This window comes from Beta vulgaris, chromosome 5 (genome assembly GCF_026745355.1).
Source record: "Beta vulgaris subsp. vulgaris cultivar EL10 chromosome 5, EL10.2, whole genome shotgun sequence".
In the NCBI taxonomy this organism is placed as follows: Eukaryota; Viridiplantae; Streptophyta; class Magnoliopsida; order Caryophyllales; family Amaranthaceae; genus Beta; species Beta vulgaris.
Genome location: NC_079206.1, coordinates 25,462,482 through 25,484,604, shown reverse-complemented (window position 1 = coordinate 25,484,604; position 22,123 = coordinate 25,462,482). Strand labels below are relative to the sequence as shown.

General features: G+C 36.0%; 1 protein-coding gene and 1 long non-coding RNA gene across 2 annotated transcripts; both read right to left on the bottom strand.

Annotated features, from left to right (window-relative positions):
* Positions 1–3,650: 3,650 nt before the first annotated feature.
* Positions 3,651–5,073, bottom strand: LOC104893356 (uncharacterized). Its single transcript, XM_010679452.1, has 2 exons — positions 4,278–5,073; positions 3,651–4,231 (listed from the first exon to the last, which is right to left on the bottom strand). Exons 1-2 carry the CDS (start codon positions 5,071–5,073, stop codon positions 3,651–3,653), a joined length of 1,377 nt encoding a protein of 458 aa, XP_010677754.1.
* Positions 5,074–10,732: 5,659 nt separating this feature from the next.
* On the bottom strand, positions 10,733–12,212 carry LOC130591395 (uncharacterized). The gene is made up of 2 exons (XR_008969230.1): positions 11,898–12,212; positions 10,733–10,932 (listed from the first exon to the last, which is right to left on the bottom strand). It is a non-coding gene; the product is annotated as an uncharacterized LOC130591395 (long non-coding RNA).
* Positions 12,213–22,123: the final 9,911 nt, after the last annotated feature.

The following is a 22,123-nucleotide window of genomic DNA, read 5'->3' as shown; positions in this document are numbered from 1 at the left end:
GGCAGGCGCTCCACCACATGGTGAGGCGCCTGCCATGGGTGCCTCCACCAGTGGTGGGGCGTCCATGGTGGATGCCTCCCTTAATTTTTTTTTTTAAAAATTCAAAAAAAAGGAGTCGCCCATGGCAGGCGCCTCACCATATGGTGGAGCACCTGCCATGGGCGCCTCCACCGGTGGTGGGGCGTCCATGGTGGACGCCTTTTAAAAAAAATCAAAAAAAATTTAGAAAAAACCGGAGGCCTGAAATGCTCCACCGCGAAACTCGCTGCCGCCGCTACGCCCGGATGTTCACAAAGGTTTTGCCGGAGGCCGGAAATGCGCCGCCGCCAAAGTCGCTGCCGCCGGGATTCTTGTCGCCGGAGAACTTGATTGATACTCTTTCTTGATGACAGAGATGGAGTAAGAGAGTGAAAGAGAATGGAGATGGAGTAAGAGAGTGAAAGAGAATGGAGATGGAGAGAGAGAGAGTAAGAAGTGAGGGAGGGTCAAGAGAGTGAAGGAGAGTGGTGATGAGAGTGAAGGAGAGTGAGAGTGGGAGAGTGGGAGAGTGAAAGTAGTAAAATACAACTCATGTATTTGTGTACTAAAATACAGGGCGTTAGTAGGAAAATTCAGGGCGGCGTTTAGCAAATTAGATATAGAATTGTAATAAATAAATAGAGAGGAATGAATAACATATAACTTTGGGTTGGCGAGAACTAAAGACGAAGATAACATTCAACAACCAACCCAAAAACACCACAAATTAGAATTATCACAGTTTTATAAAATCGGCTAAAGACAGAAAAATAGAAACAAATTACTCGGCATAAACTCTATCAACAAATTCAAGCAATCCATCAGAAGGTCTTTTGTGAAAGACTACGCTGAGAATAGTCATACCCACTAATCAATTTACAGTTTCCCAACAACAACGCAATCAGCGACTTGTATACCTGTGATTACCATTTTAGCAACATCATCAGAAAAAATATACAAAATTTTAACAAAACCCACTTAATGAAAAGATGCATAATTCCAAAATTGAAACCATTTTCTTATAAATATTCCAAATTTTCAACAATTAGTTACTTGAATACTTCAAAATGAAAAATGATAAACTTGCCTGGGAAATAAGTTAATCAATAAGCGAAAGGTGTGCCAGCGGCGAAGGCATGCGTGATGGTGGTCGAATTTCACTGCGGAGGTCATCTTCAAGGCGGTGTTGGTGGTGTTCGCCAAGTTGTTGATGGACGTGGCGATAGGCGAGAGAGGCGGATGAAGAGGCGTGACAGAATTGAAAAAATGACAGGGTTTGAGGGGGGCTAAAAAAGGGGGGGGGGGTTTATATCAAATACAACTTTAGGTTTTTTTATCTTAATTCATCCATTGGATTGAATATTTAAGCGCTAAGATTAGCTCTCATCCCCATTATAATTTTTATTTTTATTTTTCTGAGAGAGTAAGAGAGTAGAGAATGAAGGGCTTAGCTTTGCCTTTTTCTAATCAATGGTCCCAATTCATGATCCATGACATTCTTCTTTGACCAATGAACATTGAGAGTGACCAAGCACATGGATTGCTAAGTTAATGTCCATCAATGGTTCAATTTTGATCTTTCTTAAATCAGTGGCATTAAATATTCTAAATTTGTGATTCTAGTACTTCCTCCGTTTCAAAATAGATGCTACATTGTCTATTTATGGGTGTTTCAAAATAGATGCAACATTTTTTTTTTTCCTTATTTAGTAACTTTTGCCTTACACTTTTACCATTTTACCCTTACTAACTTGTGTTATGTACATTAATCTACTTCTAATAATCTGATTAATCCTAACAAAATCTAACCTAAAACTAATGATTCCCACCAATTTTTATGACCCCCCAACTACCCCAATTAAATTCCCACCCCACCAACTTCATCTAACCTAGGGTTCTTCATCATCATTCATCTCCCTTATAACTGTTCATCTCCCTCATAACTGCTCATCTCCCTCATCTCTATTAACGTCCCTCTGTTCTCTCTCTAAGTTTTTCAGAGCTACTCTCTCTCCTGAAACACCAACTCTTCAGATCTTCGCTCTCTCTCTCTCCTCATCTTCGTTTTTCTTTCTGTTCTTCGAAATTTTGCTTGAAAATCATTTTCTCTCTCCTTAAAAATGGTTTATTCAATCAATTTGGAACCTTTGATTGATGCGCATTTTGAAACTACGGATGAGGGAGAGGCATGTTCATCTATGACGTCATGAAATCAATTGAAAATGGTTCTCCTTGGCCCCGTAGACTTTACGAATCAGGGGATGCTGAGAAGTGTATGGGTCCAACTGCTTGCAAAGCTTTGGGTGTTGTTCTTAAAAATATCAAGGACGTGAAGGAACCTTGGTTTCCCGATGATTTACCAAGTGAGTCCTCTGAAGAAGATGAAATTGTGAAAGACGGAGTTATAGATCTGGTGAGTTCCGAGGAAGAAGTAAAAGAAAAAGTGGTTTTCAAAACTCCCATGAAACCCCCACTCTCTGTCTCTAAAAACCCTAATTCTAAACGCATTACTGTTTGTGCTCTTCCTTGTATGGACTCTGAGATGATTATTATTCATATAGCCGAAAAGGAAAGGCAAAGGTGGGTTCTTTTAAGGAAAGTGGTGGAAGTGGGACAAAATCGTTCCTCAAATCTGGTTCAAAGAGGAGGGGGATAGTGATTGGTGGTACTGATTTGAACAAAAATTCTTGTAAGGGAGGTTTGACTACTGTCCCTTTGTTATCCTTATTTACTTGCGTTTTTTTGCATGTTAATTTTTGCTGTTGTTGGTTTGTGTTCTTCTATTTTAATGCTTATGTATATTCCGCTTGTGTTGGTGATCTTGAATCTGTTGGTGATGTTGAAGTTCTGTTGGTGATGTTCAATGTTTGGGTTGATGTTGGATAAGCTTGGATTGTGTTTGATGCTTGTGTTCTTGGGAGCTGTTGGTTGTGTTAGTTGATTATTGGTTCTGTTGAGCTTGAACTAGAGTTTAAGGGTGATGTCAAATTGATGAATGATGAGTTATGAATAGAGAAAGCACTTTTGTTGTTCATTGGTTTATTGTTCTATATTAAGTCCCCCTGTTTTTTAAATCACTCCCTAATCCATATGATGAAGGACTCACCAATAACTTGAAGTGAGTCAATGATTTGCTCGGCATTGTGCCTTGAGGTGTTAATGAATTGATCTCCTTCATAAGTTAAAAGTTCCTGATGGATTTTAGAAGGTCAAATGATGTCTTAACATGAAGATTGTGATTGTGGTTCTTTGCTCATATAGTATGCCTCGGTCCCTAAAACTAAAAACAATAACAATGATGTAAATAAGAAACATAACTGTAAATAGAATAAGCATAATCATTGATATAAACTGCATTTACAAACCTACATTCCTCCACTACATTACATAGCTTAGGTTTGGTGTGCAGTTTAACAAAAGTTCCTACTTCAATGGATTGTTATGTATTTACCAAAAAAACATGTTCTCCAAAAAACTGTTTTCTTCACAAAATTCACCCACTTTTAATGTTCTTCCAAAAAACTGTTTTCTTCACAAAAAAATGCACACATACCATTCATTTTAGTCTTCATCAATAACCCCCTCATTGTCAAAGTACTCAAGTTCTTCACTTTCATTTGGTAACTTCTCATTCAAATAGTGCACAGCTTCATCCACAATAACTTAATCACATTTGACAGTTTTGGGGAGACGACCCAACTTTCTAATCTTGCTTTCCCATGATGAGGGTTCTTGTAATTATTACCTCCTTTAACCTGTAGAATCTCAACCATAATCCACTGTAATTGTAACCATGTGTATTTCATAACACTAGGATCAAATCTGTCATATGCATCTTGCACATTTGTTATGAGCTCATCTATGTTCTTAGGAAAAGTTTGATACATTAAAGCTTGTATGGCTCTAAAAAACCCTAAATCAAGAACATTTAAATCTGGGGACTGAGGTGGCTGTTGAATGAGCATGATGTTGAACCCATTTTGAGTTGCTGCTGCCTTGAATGCCTCATTATTTCCTTGTATGTGAGGCCTAGCATTGTCTTGTTGGATGAATATATCCTTGGACAGACCAGCAGGCCATTTACTCATTATAGATGGTAGTACATTCTGTATAATCATGTCTCTGATGACCTTCTGAGTGATCCTCTCAACAACCTTGGTTTCAATAGTGCCCTTATCTCTGTTTTTGGTAGTGTATTTTGCTGCCACCCTCTCTACAAAAGGAATAGATACCAAACTTGCCATCATGAATCAGATTACCTTCAGCATCATACATTGGTTTTGATGTCACCCCTATAAACATTGCTTTAATTTTGAATCTCTTTGATTGGCAACATCTATATGGATCATCTTCTCTTGGCAATAAATAAAATCTCCTTGTATCTGGGTTCAAGTAGAACCATTTCTCATCAATATATATGATGTTCTCCATGTCTATAAACTGTGCTTGTTCAGTGGGTGTGCCAGGCAGAATGTGGGATAGCACCCACTTCATTCTCTCCAATTTGTGAGTCTCTGTCAAACTTGGATGGTTACTACTTGTATGGCTTCTGAGCTTCCCCTTTTTGAGCAGTCTATAAATTGCTGAAGGAGACACTTTAAGTGCCCCTGCAAAGCATCTAACTGAAGTGCGTAAATTCAGTGGCACTGATTGGAGAAACTCCTCACTATATTCCTTTAATTTCCTCCCCAAAGTTCCCTTTTTCCTTAACCTGACATCAATGACATCATCCTTAGCTCTTTGATTGCATGCTCTTTTCCATAATCTCTCTATTGTGTGTCTTGAAACACCATACTTCTGTGTTGTCTTCTTCAATGCACCATATGGTAATATTCCTTTCTCTTCCATAATTAACAATTCATCTATAGCTTTCCTTCTCTTTTCATGTTTCATCTCAGGTTTAATTCTTCTGTTTTGTTCTTGTGTATCAGATTTTGGTTCAGAGGAGATTTGACTGTTGAAGTTGGGCACAATCTCTTTAAGTAGTTGTAGATAGTACTCATCCAAGTCCTCTTCATCAACAACATCATTGTAGATTTCCTGTGCTGCATCCATTTTGTCCAGATGCAGCAAATGATGATGAGATTAACAAACTGATTTTTTTTGCCTTAGATTTTGGTTGGTTAATATAGTGCTGCGTGTGTGCAGTGAATGTGTAGGAGAGAATGTTCACTGCCTTATGTAAGCATTTTGGTTGGTAGGAAAACTGATTTTTTGGGAGAATGTTTGTAACCCTTAAATAGGGAAAACAAGGATTTGGTGGTAAATTTAACAAAAGTTTAAGTGCTTTCAAATTTTAGAGGGAAGCCAAAATTTTCTGTTTTGGTTGAAAAGGTTTCATGTGTAAAAGGTGAATGTACTTCCAAAAAAATGGAGGGGAAAAAAAAAACTGGTCCCCTTTGTTCCCCAAAGCTGGCGGGATTGATACATGTGGTCCCCAACTTTTTCTTTCTCCCTCCTTTTCACATGGGACCACTAGAATTAATCTACCTCCCTTTATACTACTTAAACATACTTATGAAATTTTGCCTAGGAGTCCGTTTTAATCACAATGTACCATCTATTTTGAAACGGAGGAAGTATTAATTTGTTTAGTAATTTAGTAACTTCTTAAGCTAGTATTATTGTTATAAATTAATAGAAATTTAATTATTATTATTAATTTCAAATAAATTATTATTAAAAACTTTGAAAATTATAAATATGTGAAGTTTCGAACATGTTACAAGTTAATAATTAGTGCTTACAAGTTACAACTTACGAGTGGTGATTAGCACTTACAAGTTTCGACCTATGTGTGGTTTGATCGTTAATGTATCAATCATTAATCAATATTCACTAATCACTATCAATGCACAATTTCATAAGTTTAAACAAAGTTCATACTTTTAATGCTTTCCTATATATAATTTCATAAGTTTTACTTCATCACTTCATGTCTCCATCTTCGTACGATCATATCTTTAATTACTTCATTGACTTAAAACGATCAACTTATATATATAGTGTGTTGTTATGTTCAATAGAGAATACAAAGTATCTTAACATAAACGGTCCAAGTAAACATAATACAAAGTATCTTAAACAGTCCACGTAAACCATATATACCAATTAGCCTATCGACTTCTATCAATAAATTGATCTAATCCAATATCATCATATATATTAGCGTTATGCAATAACAAATTGTTTCAATTTGTTTATTTGTTTAGATGTATTCACATATATAACTTTTAATCGAATAAGTTAATAACAACTCAACTAATCAACTTGTTTTGCTCTAGTAATATGTTTTGTATTTGCAATAATAGATAAAGCTTAATCAAGGTCCACTTGGAAATATCATTGCTATTTTCATTTACCTTATCAGCTTACATTGATATATTATATAATCCAGTATCACCTTGTTTCAGTTATATTAGATATTTGAATTTCAAAAAGTAAATGTAACTTGTAAACGATTAACTTCATTGGAGTGTTCTTATCCTCATTTAAGATATCGTTTCACATTGATACAATATCTAATAACCTGATACTAACTTGTTTCACTTCAATATTATTTTCGATATCATAATGGAGGCATGGAGCAATGTTATCTTCAGTTAGTTGGTCTTGTAAGAGACCGCATACTTTTAATTTAAAATTAGGCAACGACCTGATCCCAATATTAAGAAGAGAACAGACCATCTTTGTTAATATAGTGACTAGTTTAATCTAATAAGTGACCAGTTCAATCCATTTGGTTCTCGCATTCTTTAATCCATTTAGTGATTAGTTTAATCTTTTTAGTGGCTAGTTTAATTCATTCAATAAGATTGTAGAGTTAGTTTATAAAATTATTCATTGTAGTTCGAGATTCGTTGTAATTTGAGACTCGTTGTAATCCAATATCAATTTGGTTCACTCAAATATTATGTTTTAAAAAATTAAAATCAAAATGGATACGACTTAATCTTGCTTTAAATCAAGCAAAGTTATTTTCAGTTACTTTACCGTCACACATAGATACCTTGATCTGCTATAATACTTATTTTATGTTGATTATATGTTTTCCAGTTTTCATATGCATATAGCCTCAATGACTAGTATAGTTATAGTAAGCCCTTATAGTTAATTACGAGCTGATAAAAAACCCTCCTAAAACCCTCTGCTGGCGCACGATTAGGTTCTTTGCTATCGTGCACCATCGGTCGGTATGGGCCGAAAAAAGAAGACCTCCGGGCAGGCAAGTAGGTCGTCGACGTTGGGATCTTTGGAGATGGTTGATAATGTTACAAAAACTCAGGCTTTGGGTGACCCGGTGGAAAAAATCAATGAAACAGTAACTAATGAACAACAACCAGAGGTGGTGGAGAAATCTCACATTGAGGAAGCTCAGCTACGATGGAAAGGTTTTACAGGACAGTCACATATCTCCGAGAAAGGTATGTGGTTGAAATTTGTAGCTCCTGTTGTAGTTAATCGAGACTTTGTTGCTAAACTTGACAAAAAAGATGTAGATACTCAGACAAAGAACTGGGAAGGTGCTTTAGTAGTCTATGTTGTTGGTCAAAACCCCACTCTCACTTCTATTTCTCAATATGTGAATGTTTTTTGGCATTTGACTTATGAACCAGCCATCTTCAAGCATGAAGAGGGTTTCCTCATTGTTAAATTGAACTCTAAGGAGGATAGAGATCATATTCTTCTTGATGGGCCTCATCTATTCTATGGTAAAGCAATGATAGTTAAGAAATGGTGTGCTAGTTTTAATTTTCATGAAGAGATTTTGAAAACTGAAGAAATTATGGATACTGGACTAGGTCAATATCAATGGCATTCCCACCCCTTTTGGGGTCCATCTATTTCTATATACATTAATTCGGTGCCAAAATGAAGAATGGTGGCTAACCAAACTCCCCATGGAACTCATGATTATCACTGTCCCACTCCGTAGTTGGCAAGACCATATTAGCGTACTTATCATGGAGGATTTGGTATTTGGGTGTCTGAGGAAGGTGAATTAAGGCCAACAAAATTCGGTAGGGTGTAAAGCCCCGATAATTCTCTCTTTTCAAAAATACCATTATAATATAAAACTTAGAGAATTACCCAGGCATTATCGCCTGTGTGATAACGTATCGGCTTATTCAGAATTTTGCAGCGGAAAACAATTTACTAAAACCAACTTTATTAAACTCATTAAGTAAAAGACAAATGTCGAGGATCTAAACAAACCAACTTAAATAAACAACCATCTAAAATAAAATGTTCCTACGAAAGCATAAGTTAAACTACGCTAGAAATACAGTCTCTCCACTCCAGATTCCCAATGCGATGCACATCTGCGAACCTGTAATGTCAATGCAATATCGACTCTGCTCACCAGAAGGATCATGACAGGATCAATAAGCAAAGCCATGATCACATACACAAGAAAGCACGTAATCAGCAAAGCTGAGTACTACATATCAAACATACACATTCCTAAACATGATACTAAACAATAACGTGTAGGAATAAATAATAAATAAACATATAATAATCTGCAGGCAACTTTTACTGAACTAAACTCAAAACATCTTTTTATTACTTTAAATGGAATAGTTATTGGACGAGTTGTCTTGCCTACTAATATGAAATACCGGAGCTACCACGTATTCCAAAAATGAACTGCGATATCGAGGAACCTGTAAAATAAAAGAGGGATGGTGATCAATCCATTCCTAGAAAAGCTATGGCACGCTCACCATAACCCCAACCCTTAACGTCCAACTCTAGACGTGCACAAGTCTAAAGTCTATAACTTGTTCTCGTTACGCTTTACGTTATTTACATATTACTACTGTGTTGACACACGCACACATACCTATAACATATAAATAAAAATCAGACAATCACAACTGAATTTCTTTTATCTTTGGATTTAACAAGTGATCACAACTTACAAACCAAGACTACTTTAATTCCTTCTTAATCTTAACTTCCTTTAATTGTTAAACCTAGCCAACAATAATCTTACCTTTATATAGGTGTAACATATAAACTTACCAAATAAGGTCCACGGTCCTCATAAGATAATAAAAATAATACTTCTCAAAGAATACATGCATTACATGATTCACTTTAACATATACTAATTCTTATATGAATTAATAAATAAACTCTCTAAACATGCTTGTATCAATTATTCCACACAAACATAATATTCGATATTCATAATCAATTCCAAGTCACATGTTACACACATGCATAAAACATGTAGAATAATTTCTGTAAATCATATATATGAACAAATTAGGTTCCTATACATGATACTAAAATTTAAACCTTCCTTAAAACATGATACTAAGCCACATAGCACGTAATAATGTACGTACCTCGTATATACTAGCTTGTAGGCCACTTTTAAATCGTTAAAAGTCTCCTACGATGAATTCTCCGCCTAGAAAACAAGGTAACTAAAATTAATAACTTAAAATAAAAATTACAGCAGCTTTAAATAATTTAAAACCCCTTTAAAATACGTTTTAAAATCGGTTTTAAGTATCAAACTTGTATTATTTTTAATTCCTAGTATAGTACTACTATTCTAGCAATTAAAAATCCTTAAAAACTCCATAAATAACTCTTTTCCAAAATTATAGCACTTTTAAAATCTAATAACCCTCCTTAAAATATGTACAACGTATTTTAAAACACGTCCTAAGTAAATCTCATAGTTCATAATATATTACTTTAGTTTCTAGCAATAAAAAACCCTAAAAACTCTTATTTTCATGATTAAAACTAAAAATAATTTCATTTGACTTTAAAATAGTCATCCTTTTTAAATAGTCAAATCATTTTCCAAACTCATTTGGGTTTAAATATAAATATATAAATACTTAAATATATTTATAAAATCCTTTAAAAATTATGGGGGATTACAGTCTACCCCCCTTGAAAGAAGTTTCGTCCCGAAACTTGACACAAAACTCTCATACTTTCAAAAGTTGGACTCGTCATTTCGAAAGTTTTGAAGAAAGGTAGTGCCTCTTGTGCACTTTTCCCAGTTTTAAAACACTTGTGTTACCTATGAACACTTTTTCTTATGTGAAGAATCTACTTCTGTTGCATTAACATGTGCAAATTGCCCGACATAGGCATACAAATGAATGAAAATTTCATAAAAATAGACAAAAGCGCGAAATTTATCGCATTCTACCCCCTAAAAGAAAACGAGTTACGCCCTCGTAACTCACCTCAAGGAATAGGTCTGGATACTTTTTCCTCATATCATCTTCGGCTTCCCACATTGCCTCTTCTGACTCGTGGTTAGACCAAACTTTGACGATGTGGACATCTTTATTGCGTGTACTACGCACTTTCCTGTCGAGAATCTTGACAGGTCTTTCCTCATATGTGAGATCTGAACTCGTTCAGGCTCCAATACATGACGCTCATCAGGGATATAGCGCTTAAGTTGGGAAATATGGAACACATCATGCATCTTCTCAAACTCCATTGACAGCGCCAATCTATAAGCTACTTTCCCAATACGCTCCAAAATCTCATATGGGCCTACATACTTAGCACTTAGCTTGCCCTTTTTCCCAAATCTCATATGTAACACCCCGATAATTCTCTCTTTCTAGAAAATACTTTTATAACAAATCTAGAGAATTACCCAGGCATTATCGCCCGTGTGAAAACGTTTCGGCTTACTCAGAATTTTGCAGCGGAAAACCATTACTAAAATAAAATCAACTTTATTAACTTATGAAATAAAAACCAAACAATGTTTGAACTGAAACACACCAACTTAAAGCTAAAGTCTGAAAATATAAATTCCTAGAAACAACTTAAATACTACTAATGTCACAAAAGCCTCTCCAATCCAGATTCCCCAATGGTATGCATCTTCGAACCTGTAATGTCAATGCTTTCTTGACTCTGCTCCCCCGAAGGATCACCACAGGATCAATAGGCAAAGCCATGATCACAAACACAAACACGCACGTAATCAGCAAAGCTGAGTACTACATATCAGGCATAAATAATCCTAAACATGATACCACAACATAAATAATAATAAGCATATAACAAACTGCAGATGACTCTTACTGAACTAGACTCTAAACTTTATTTCTTCTTTTAAATGGAATAGTTATGGGACGAGTTGTCTATACTGAAGTAGGAGATATGGGAGCTACCACATATTCCAATTGACCTGCGATATCGAGGAACCTTTGAGCTAAAAAGGAAAGGTGATCAATCCAATCCTAGGAAAATACATATCACGGCGAACTATGTATCCCAACCCTTAGTGTCCAACTCTAGACGTGCACCAGTCTAAAGTCTATAACCTATCTCGTTTCACTTTACGTTGCATTCATTTTTATACTTGTGTTGACACCAACCAAGCACACAACATATATAACTAATAATCACATAAGATCACAAAACTCCTTTTTATCTTAGAATTAACAAGTTCACAACTTATCATTCAAGACTCTTTTAACTTCTTTTATTCTTTGCTAACTTGCCTGTTGAACCTAGCCAACAGTAAACTGTACCTTTATATAGGTATAACTCAAAATTACCAAATAAGATCCACGGTTCTTATAAGATAAATAAATAATCTCAAAGAATCTATGTAACACATGATTCCAATTTACTTACATTAATTCACTCACGAATTAATACCAAACTAAACTTATCTGCTTGCATCAAACTTCCATACAAACAATCTTACTTATACATATTCTTAGTTTACATGTAGCATACAAGTAAATAACATGTAAAGCCATCTCAGTAAATCATATATATGAACAACAAGGTCCTATACATGATACTACAAATTAAAAACATCCCTAAAGCATGTTTCTAACCATATAGCACGTAGACTATGTACGTACCTTGTATAAACGCAACGGTAGGCCACTTTTATGTTCTAAAAGTCCCCTACTATAAATTCTCCGCCTACAACAATAAAATAATCAAGTAAATACTTGAACTAAAAAAAATACAGCAACTTTAAAATGTCCCCAAACCTTTTTAAACGTCTCTAAAAATCGTTTTTATAATTTAAACTCTCGTTATTTTTAATCCCTAGTATAGTACAACTATTCTAGTGATTAAAAATCATTAAAAACCTTAAAATACTAACTTTCTGAATTTCCAGCATCTATAAAATTTTCTAAACTTTCTGAAAATATTTTAAATGCATATAAAAATCGTATTCCAATCAAAATTCATATTTATACTTTAAATATACGGTTTCTAGTGATTTAAAACCCTAAAAACCATATCTTTCATGATTAAAACTAAAAATAATAAATCTGAATTTTTTTTCTTTTATACATATGAGGACCGAAACAAATTCTTCATAATAAATAATAACTCAAATCATAATCATGTAAATAGTAATAAAATAACAATAAAAATTAGGACTTTAATGGAATCTTAAAGGAGAAATAAAGAAAAAACAACCGAAATTGGAGGAGGAAGGCAGCGCCGGACTGAAGGCAGCAGCAAGGACCGGCGGCAGCAGGTTTCGGCTTCAAGAAATTATTCGTGACGTTTCTTGTTCAACAAGAAACGTTACTTAGCGAAGAAGAAACGATCTTTGGTGGGGAAAATATGAACGCACGCAACAAGAGGAGAGAGAAAGTGAAAGGCCGAGTGAGAGAGAGCAAACCAGAAAATTACGTGCAAGGGAGGAGAGAGAAAATAGAATGTAGGGCAAAATAATTGGGTTTTTAGGATATTTAAATAGGCTAATCCTTTTGGGCTTAGGAAAAGAAATTTCAATAATTAAAACTTTGATGACTAACAAGATGGCTTATTAGGACTTTAGTCATCAAATTATCCTTTCCCTTTTTATTACTTTTGGGCTTTCGATTCCATTAAGTTTTCTTTTTAAATATGCTTTTAATAATTAAACTTTTATTTAAAACATGCTTAATTAAAACATTACAAGTTTTGTTAAGCCATGCAAAATATTTTTAGTTGACTTTTAAAAATAGTCAACCCTTTTTAAAAGTCAAACCATTTCCAAACTCATTTGGATTTAAATATAACTACATAAATAACTTAATATATTTATGAAAATCCTTTAAAAATGTGGGGGATTACATCATAACGCCTTTAGTGGGTGATACTTTCAAGAACACTTTATCACCTACAGCAAACTCATCTTCGCGTCGTTTTAAATCAGCGTAACTTTTCTGCCTATCTTGTGCAGCTTGGATTCGAGCCTGAATTAGTCTAACATTCTTGACGGTCTCCTCAATAAATTCAGTCCCCAAGACTATATTCTCGCTAAAGTCATTCCAGCAAATGGGACTTCTACATTTCCGTCCATATAATGCCTCAAACGGTGCCATCTTTATACTCGCATGATAACTATTGTTGTAAGAAAACTCAATCAAATCTAAGTGGTCCTCCCAACTACCTTGAAAATCGATGAACATGCTCTCAACATGTCCTCCATAGTCTAATTAGTCCTCTCAGTCTGACCATCGGTTGCAGGGTGAAAGGCTGTACTCATTTTCAGTGTTGTCCCAAGATTTAATTGGACCTTTTTCCAAAATTTCGATAAAAATCTAGAGGCACGGTAAGATATGATGTCCTTTGGAACTCCATGAAGTCTCACCACATGCTTAATATAAGTCTTAGCGAGCTACTTCTTTTTCCATGTCTCCTTAATAGGTATAAACACGGCGGATTTGGTCAATCTATCCACGATAACCCAAATGGTGTCATTTCCACTTCTCGTCTTAGGTAAGGCAGTCACAAAGTCCATAGAAATAGAATCCCATTTCCATCCAGGAACCTCTAACGATTGAACCTTTCCCATGGGCCTCTTATGGTCTATATTCACCTTCTGACAAGTTAGGCACTTAGACACATATTCAGCTACCTCTCGCTTCATGTTTGGCCACCAATAGATAACCTTAAGGTCTTTATACAACTTATCACCCCCAGGGTGCACAGAATATGGAGTATTATGCCCTTCATCCATGAGGCGTCTCTTAAGATCATTGCACTTCTGTGGTACACACCACCTCCCTTTAAACCTTAGACTCCCATCATCATGGATCTTAAAGTCAGCTTCCTTTCCTTGCTTGATTTTCTCCTTGATTTTATCTAGGTGCTCATCACCAACTTGACCCTCAATGATCTCATTGAAAACTGACACTCCCAAAGAAAGAGTACTAAGCCTAGCCTCACTTTCCTCAAGATTTAAAATTTCTAGGCTCAATCTTTGCATATCGCGACACAATTCCTCATGGACTATCAAAGCACTCAAGCTATGACTCGATTTCCTACTTAGGGCATCAGCAACCACATTTGCTTTCCCTTCATGATACTGGATATCTAGGTCATAATCCTTTATTAACTCCAGCCATCTTCTTTGTCTCATATTCAGGTCCTTTTGAGTGAAAATGTACTTTAGGCTCTTATGGTCTGTAAACATCTTACAAGTTGCTCCATATAGGTAATGTCTCCAAATTTTTAATGCAAACAATATGGCAGCTAACTCTAGGTCGTCATGGGTAGGATAATTAGCCTCATAAGGTTTCAATTGTCGCGACGCATATGTTATTACCTTCCCATTTTGCTGCAACACACATCCCAGACCATTTTTCGAAGCATCACTATACACGTCAAATCCCTCATTTCCATCAGGCAGGGTTAAAACAGGTGCAGAGGTTAAACGATCATTCAAGATCTGAAAAGCTTCCTCACACTTTTCATTCCACTCGAAATTAGACTCCTTTTTCATCAAATTGGTCATAGGTCTTGCTATCTTTGAGAAATCTCGCACGAATCTCCTATAATAGCCAGCTAGACCCAAGAAACTCCTAATGTCTGACACACTCTTTGGAGTTGGCCACTCACTCACAGCTTGAATCTTAGCGGGTCTACGGAGACTCCTTCCTTAGACACGTAGTGACCCAAAAATGCTACTTTCTCCAAACGAAACTGACACTTAGAGAACTTGGCATAAAGTTGGTTTCTCCTTAATGTCTCCAAAATAATCCTCAAGTGCTCATCATGCTCAGCTTCATTCCTCGAGTATATGAGAATGTCATCAATGAAAACCACTACAAACTTGTCCAAAAATTCATGAAAGATCCTATTCATTAAATCCATAAATATAGCAGGAGTATTGGTTAACCCAAATGGCATTATAGTGAACTCATAGTGACCATAATGCGTTCTAAAGGCAGTCTTAGGTACATCCTTATCAGCTACCCTCTATTGATGATACCCTGAACGTAAATCAATCTTTGAGAACAAACTTGCTCCATTCAATTGGTCGAATAGGTCATCTATTATAGGCAAAGGGTATTTGTTTTTGATGGTTACATTGTTCAACTCCCTATAGTCAATACATAACCTCATACTTCCATCATTTTTCTTCACAAACAACACAGGAGTTCCCCAAGGTGATGCACTTGGCCTAATATAACCTTTATCTAAGAGCTCTTGCAATTGCACCTTGAATTTAGTCATCTCAGGAGGTGTAATTCTATATGGTGCCTTAGATATAGGTGCAGTTCCAGGAACTAAGTCTATAGTGAACTCAACAGCTCTTGCAGGTGGCATACCTGAAATCTCACTCGGAAATACGTCCATAAACTCGTTCACTATTGGGACATCCTCAAGTTTTAACTCAGCTTCCTTACTCACATCCTGCACGCTACATAAAAATAGCATACACCCCTTTCTCATCAATTTCCTCACTTGCATAGCAGAGATAACGCCAAACTTCTTAGGTTTCCCAAAACGTCTATATATATATGAGGTCAATTTTCCCAAAGGATTTCTCAACACTACCTTTTGAACCTCACAATTAATATTAGCCTTGTAAAGACTCAACCAGTTCATTCCAAGAATCACATCTAGGTCTTCTAGATCGAATTCTATCAGAACAGACGGAAAGACACAGCCTCCTATCTTCAAAGGCATGTTTTTAAACAGCTTAGTACACCTTATGATTTCCCCAGTAGGAATGCTAATAGACAAGTCAATTGGTTCACATTCTACTAACCCCAGAGTTTTTAGGACAGAAGACGAATAAAAGAATAAGTCGCCCCCGAATCAAATAACGTTTTAACAAGGACTGAGTTAATAGAAAAGTTACCAGTAACCACATCAGCAGACTTCTCAGCTTCATTACGACTCATCACGTACATCTTTCCCGCAGGTTTATTCTAGTTTGGGTTTTCATTTGGAGGCTTACTATAGTTTCCCTGATTATTTTGCTGACCTCCAGGCTTAGGACCCTGGTTCCCTGACTGGTTGGACCCTGACCTAACCTGGTTACCATTTCCTTGACTCTTCTGATCCTTACCATGGTTGGAGAAACACTCATACTCCTTATGGCCCTTCTTCTGGCAGAAGTTGCAGGTCACTAAATCCCCCTTACAATCTCTCCCAGGATGGTTTTTGTCACACTTTTTGCAATGGTAAACTCTATCAGGTTTACCCTGGCTTCGATTATCCTGGTTGTTCCTCCCTTGGAAGTTCCCATTACCATTTCAATTTTTCTTGAAATTCCCTTGGTTTCCCCCAGCATTAACATCCTTCCTCTTCTCGCCAACTATCCCATTTTTCTTATCTCTCCTTGTCTGCAATCCATAAATATGAGAAGCTCTCCCATACACCACATCTAAGGATGTAAAGGTCTCACCTCCTAATCCCAATTGAATTTCATCAGTTAAACCTTGCTCAAACCTCTAAGCCTTAAGCTCCTCAGTGGCTACAACCTCAGGTGCAAATCTAGACAAGGCTATGAATTTGCTATAGTACTAAGAAATGGTCATGTTACCCATCCTAAGATTGATGAACTCTTGGGCTTTTTGCTTCCTCATAAAGGCAGGGTAAAACTTCCCTCTCAAGACTATCACAAATGCTTCCCAATTGAATCCTTCCGTAGCACTCAGTCTAACACCATTTTCTCTCCACCATAGGTCAGCCTCATCCTTCAGATATAAGACAGCCTGACCTACTCTCATCTCAGCAGGGCAGTCCACTACCTCAAATAGCTTTTCGAACTCCCTAATCAAATTCTCTAAGAAGGTAGGGTCATATTGTCCCTTAAAGTAGGGTGGTTTAACCTTGGCCAATCTTTCGAACATTTCTCCAGCAGTCTCAGGACGCTCAACTCTTTCCTGAGTCAATTTCTCCGCCAAGAGGCGAATAGCAGCAGCTAAGTCAGTATTGTTGGCCATTCTACTCCGGGACCTGAAAGTAATATAACTCTACTTAGGTTCTAGTATAATTTATGTGTCCATCTAATAAGGCAACATTTGAATTGATCATTAAAGATCGCATCAACAAACAATTCCACTAGTTCCAACATGAAATGTTCTTCTAATAATCACGTAATTATTCATGTAAAATATATTCATATCAACATGAAGTAGAATCGAGCAAGTAAAAAATATTATCACATAATGAAAATTTGAATAAAAAAAATATTCTCATCACGTGCCCAGAATAAATTCTTACTTACTCATATAAACTTAATAATAACTTTTATTCTTCCATAAAGGGTATAAGAAAAAGAATGACATAGTATTTATATTTTCCTAAAAGAATAATTCTATAAAACTTCTCTATCACTGTTGGCATACATCCAACATTATTTCTAAAACTAATATCCTATGTATATCTGTATCCTAGAAACATAAAAAAAATATAACCCTAAGGCACTACATTGTTGTTCTTATCCTTAGCTTCTTGATACTAATCAGACATAAATGTTGCATCATCAACTTCCTCTTCTTCCCCATCCTCATCACAGTCAATGAATTTCCTTTGTATTTTGGATCTTCTAATGGGTATAGTGTCCTCATCCTCTTCAGGTTCAGTTTTCGTTTCATACCTGAAACAAGCATAATAGATGTCTTCCCTAGTTGTGCCCCTAGCATTGTCAAGTTCTATTATAACCTCATCATCACTACGTAACTCTTTCCTCAAAATGCAACGCATAGTCCAATGTAGATCTGTATATTGTCTACTGTCGATGGGTGCATGGAACTCGTCAACTTCATCGTCACTCAGGACGATAGGGTTAAAGTAGCTTCCTAGATTGGCAAACATGTTCAGGGAACTACAATACAATAACCCAGAATGTTTTAGTACTCAATCCAACGTGTTCCCACAAGAAACAATAAGGGTAAACAAAAACAAAGGCATTAAAACATAACATCTTAGCAGGCAAGAAAACATTCATGCATCATTAGCAGGGAAGTATAATATAATGCATCGTCAACAGGAAGAAATGATAATAATGCATTATTAGCAGGGAAGAAAAATATAATGATGCTGAACTAACTATTGAATGCAGGCATATAATATTTCTATCCTACATGCCCTTCTTATACTACCATTCTCACAATACAATAATATAAACCTTAAAGGTATGAAAATATAATGCAGACACTTTTATAAATAATATTATTGATGTGTCTAAAAAAAATTTCGAGTAAACAAAAAAAAAAATCCAGATGTATGAACACTCGAAAAAAAAATTTTGACTCACAAAATTTCGGACTTAATAAAATATTCGAAAAATTCCGAAGCTCCTATAGTTTTCGAAAAAAAAAATTTCGAAGCATTACGATTTCTCGAAAAAAATTTCGAACACAAAAGAAAAATGTTTCGAACAAAAAGAAAATTCGAATAAAAAAAAAAAATCGAACCATAGGATTTCCGAAAAAAAATTCGGTTTTTTTTTTTTTAAAAAAAATCGGCCTTAAAAAAAAGGAAAAATTGACAAAAATAAGCCAACATTTGGCCAATCTTCCGGAAATAAGGCAAGCTTTTGAAAATCCAGATTTAATACAACCTTTGCATCATTTTAGCCAAATTTGGGTCATTGGTTTTAGTTTACCTGTTAGCACAGGTTGTAACAAGTTATTTGTGATTAATTTAATTAATTATGGTTAATTTCAATTAATAATTTTAATTTAATGTTTTAACTAAACTAATTTTAGTTTCTTTCTCCTCCCTAACCCTCCCTTTTCCTGTTTCCCTTTACTAGAACCCAGCACCACCGCCACCAGTCACAAATGTCTATACACGCCTACGTCCACCACCGCCGACACCAGCGCAACGGCGTTCAATAACCTCTACCACCACCGCAACAATCACCCCTCTTATTGCTCTTCCCACAACCACAACAATTAAACCAACACCACCATAACCAAATCAAACAACCCCACAACCACCGTGACAACCTCACAACAACCGTAGCCAACTAACCCACCCCACCAAACTAAACGCCACCACCGTCCCAAACCTACCCACAAACCTAGCGGCGCCACCACACCAAACCACACCGTGACCACCTTGCCTCGAACAACTGCAACTAACCAATTTCAAACCCCAACCCCGAAACCCATATCGACCAACACTAACTCCGAAACAACCCCCACCACAAAACCACCCAAAACCCCGTCATGAAACCACCGAAAACCCACCGTGACACCCCTATCCCGCACCAAACACCACCACCCTAAATCACCACAGCTAAATTTCGAAGGAGAGAGAGCAAAAGAGATTAAAGGGAGAGAGAGAAAGGAGGCGCTCAGAGGTTATGGCGGTGGAGGTCCGGTGGATGGAGGCTGACTTGTTGATTTCGGTCGGTGGAGTTAGGTGATGGTAGATGTCGGTGATTTGATGAGGAAGTAGGAGGTTGGATTTTAGAAAGAGAGAGAAAAATTACGAAAAAATAAAGAAATAAAACAAATAAATTACCTGTACAATCGGTAAAAAGTCATCTGACCCAAATTTGACTAAAACGATGCAAAGGTTGTATTATATCTGGATTTTCAAAAGCTTGCCTTATTTCCGGAAGATCGGCTAAATATTGGCTTATTTTTGTCAATTTTTCCTAAAAAAAAACGATACTCTATATAAGTTTTCAAAATGAATAAGTAGGAGCAATTCTAAGGTTTCCTTCAAATAACTAGTAAGCTAGCTAGCTAGTTAGGCGCCTATAAGTCTTAAAATAACCTAAAGCTCCCAGATACCACTTTGTAACGCCCCGATAATTCTCTCTTTTCAGAAATACCATTATAATATAAAACTTAGAGAATTACCCAGACATTATCGCCCGTGTGATAACGTATCGGCTTATTCAGAATTTTGCAGCGGAAAACAATTTACTAAAACCAACTTTATTAAACCACTAGTAGAATAATTGCTTTTTGCTGCGGTGATATTGCTGCGATTTTACCCATACGCAGCAATATATCACGTAAAAATAAATATAAAATATGAAATAAAGATATTGCTGCGGTTTCTTCTTAAAACCGCAGCAATATGGTATCTACCAAAATTTTATTGAAAAAAAATTGACTATTTGGCCAAACATATTGCTGCAGTTTTTGTCAAGAACCGCAGCAATATATTAAAATAATATTAAAAAATAATATTTTACTATATTGTTGCGGTTCTTGGTAAAAACCGCAGCAATATTGTCAAAAAAAGTATAAAATGCGCGTGTTAGGGTTTTTTCCCCTCTCATTCTTTCAATCCTCACCAGCTGTTTCTTTCATTCTCTCAACCTTCTCTCTCTCAACCTCTCTCATCTCTCAACGCGTCTTTTTTTCTCTCATCTCTCTCAACCGACGCGACCGCTCCCGTCATCTCTCTCATCGCTCCTACGCGTGACCGGAGTCCAACAGCTCTCATCTTTTATCGCTCCCGTCATCAGCACGTTCCCACGCGTGAACGGAGCGACGCGATCTTCGTCGTCCACCGGAGCTATGCGATCTTCATCGTCCACCGGAGCTACGCGATCTTCGTCGTCCACCGGAGCAACGCGACTGCTCCCGTCAGATTTTGAGCGGAGCGACGCGATGAAGCCGCCAAGTCCACCGGCCTCGACCAGAGTGTTCGTGCCTCCGCCGTTCGATCTAGATCTGAAAGTAGAATTTCTTTTCGTTTTTTTTTTCTCGTCATTTTTTTTCCGTTATCAGTGATGAAATTTTTTTATTTATTTTTTCGATTTTCAGATTTTTGTTTGTAATGTATTTTTCTACTTTTTTTAAAATTTTATAATTATAATTTTATTACGGTGAATTTGATTTGTAATATATTTTTCTGTATTTTTGTTTAGTTTTGTAATTATAATTTCATTACAGTTAATTTGTAATTTGTAGTACATTTTTCTGCTTTTTAGTTTCTTTTTGTGTTGGGTGTTTATAACATTGAATTGTTGTAGCTAATATAACATATTATAATAATATTATTATAACCACAAAAAATTTAGGCTTGAAAAAGTAAAAAAAAAAAAAAATTTACCTGCCCAGTGTCTATTGTTGCGGTTTTAGAAAGAAACCGCAGCAATATCCGTATTTTTTATTATTACATACCATATATTGCTGCGGTTTTTTCTAGAAACCGCAGCACTATGCAATATTATTTTGATATAAAAATAATAATATTCCTGCGGTTTTTCCCAAAAACCGCAGCAATATGTTCAAATATTGCTGCGTTTTTAAACCGCAGCAATATAATAATTACATATTGCTTCCCCCTTAATTGCTGCGCGCCCGAAACCGCAGCAATAGGCCACTTTTTGACCGCAGCAAATAACATTTATTCTACTAGTGAACTCATTAAGTAAAAGACAAATGTTGAGAATCTAAACAAACCAACTTAAATAAACAACCATCTAAAATAAAATGTTCCTACGAAAGCATAAGTTAAACTACGCTAGAAATACAGTCTCTCCACTCCAGATTCCCAATGCGATGCACATCTGCGAACCTGTAATGTCAATGCAATATCGACTCTGCGAACCTGTAAGCAAAGCCATGATCACATACACAAGAAAGCACGTACTCAGCAAAGCTGAGTACTACATATCAAACATACACATTCCTAAACATGATACTAAACAATAACGTGTAGGAATAAATAATAAATAAACATATAATAATCTGCAGGCAACTTTTACTGAACTAAACACAAAACATATTTTTATTACATTAAATGGAATAGTTATTGGACGAGTTGTCTTGCCTACTAATATGAAATACGGGAGCTACCACGTATTTTAAAAATGACCTGCGATATCGAGGAACCTTTGAAATAAAAGAGGGATGGTGATCAA

Excerpts from the sequence above, each read along its gene's own strand:
- LOC104893356 (XM_010679452.1), bottom strand. The coding sequence starts at position 5,073 with ATGGATGCAGCACAGGAAATCTACAATGATGTTGTTGATGAAGAGGAC. Across the intron at positions 4,232-4,277 it reads ACCAATGTATGATGCTGAAG|AGAGGGTGGCAGCAAAATAC; the intron begins GTAATCTGATTC and ends TTCCTTTTGTAG.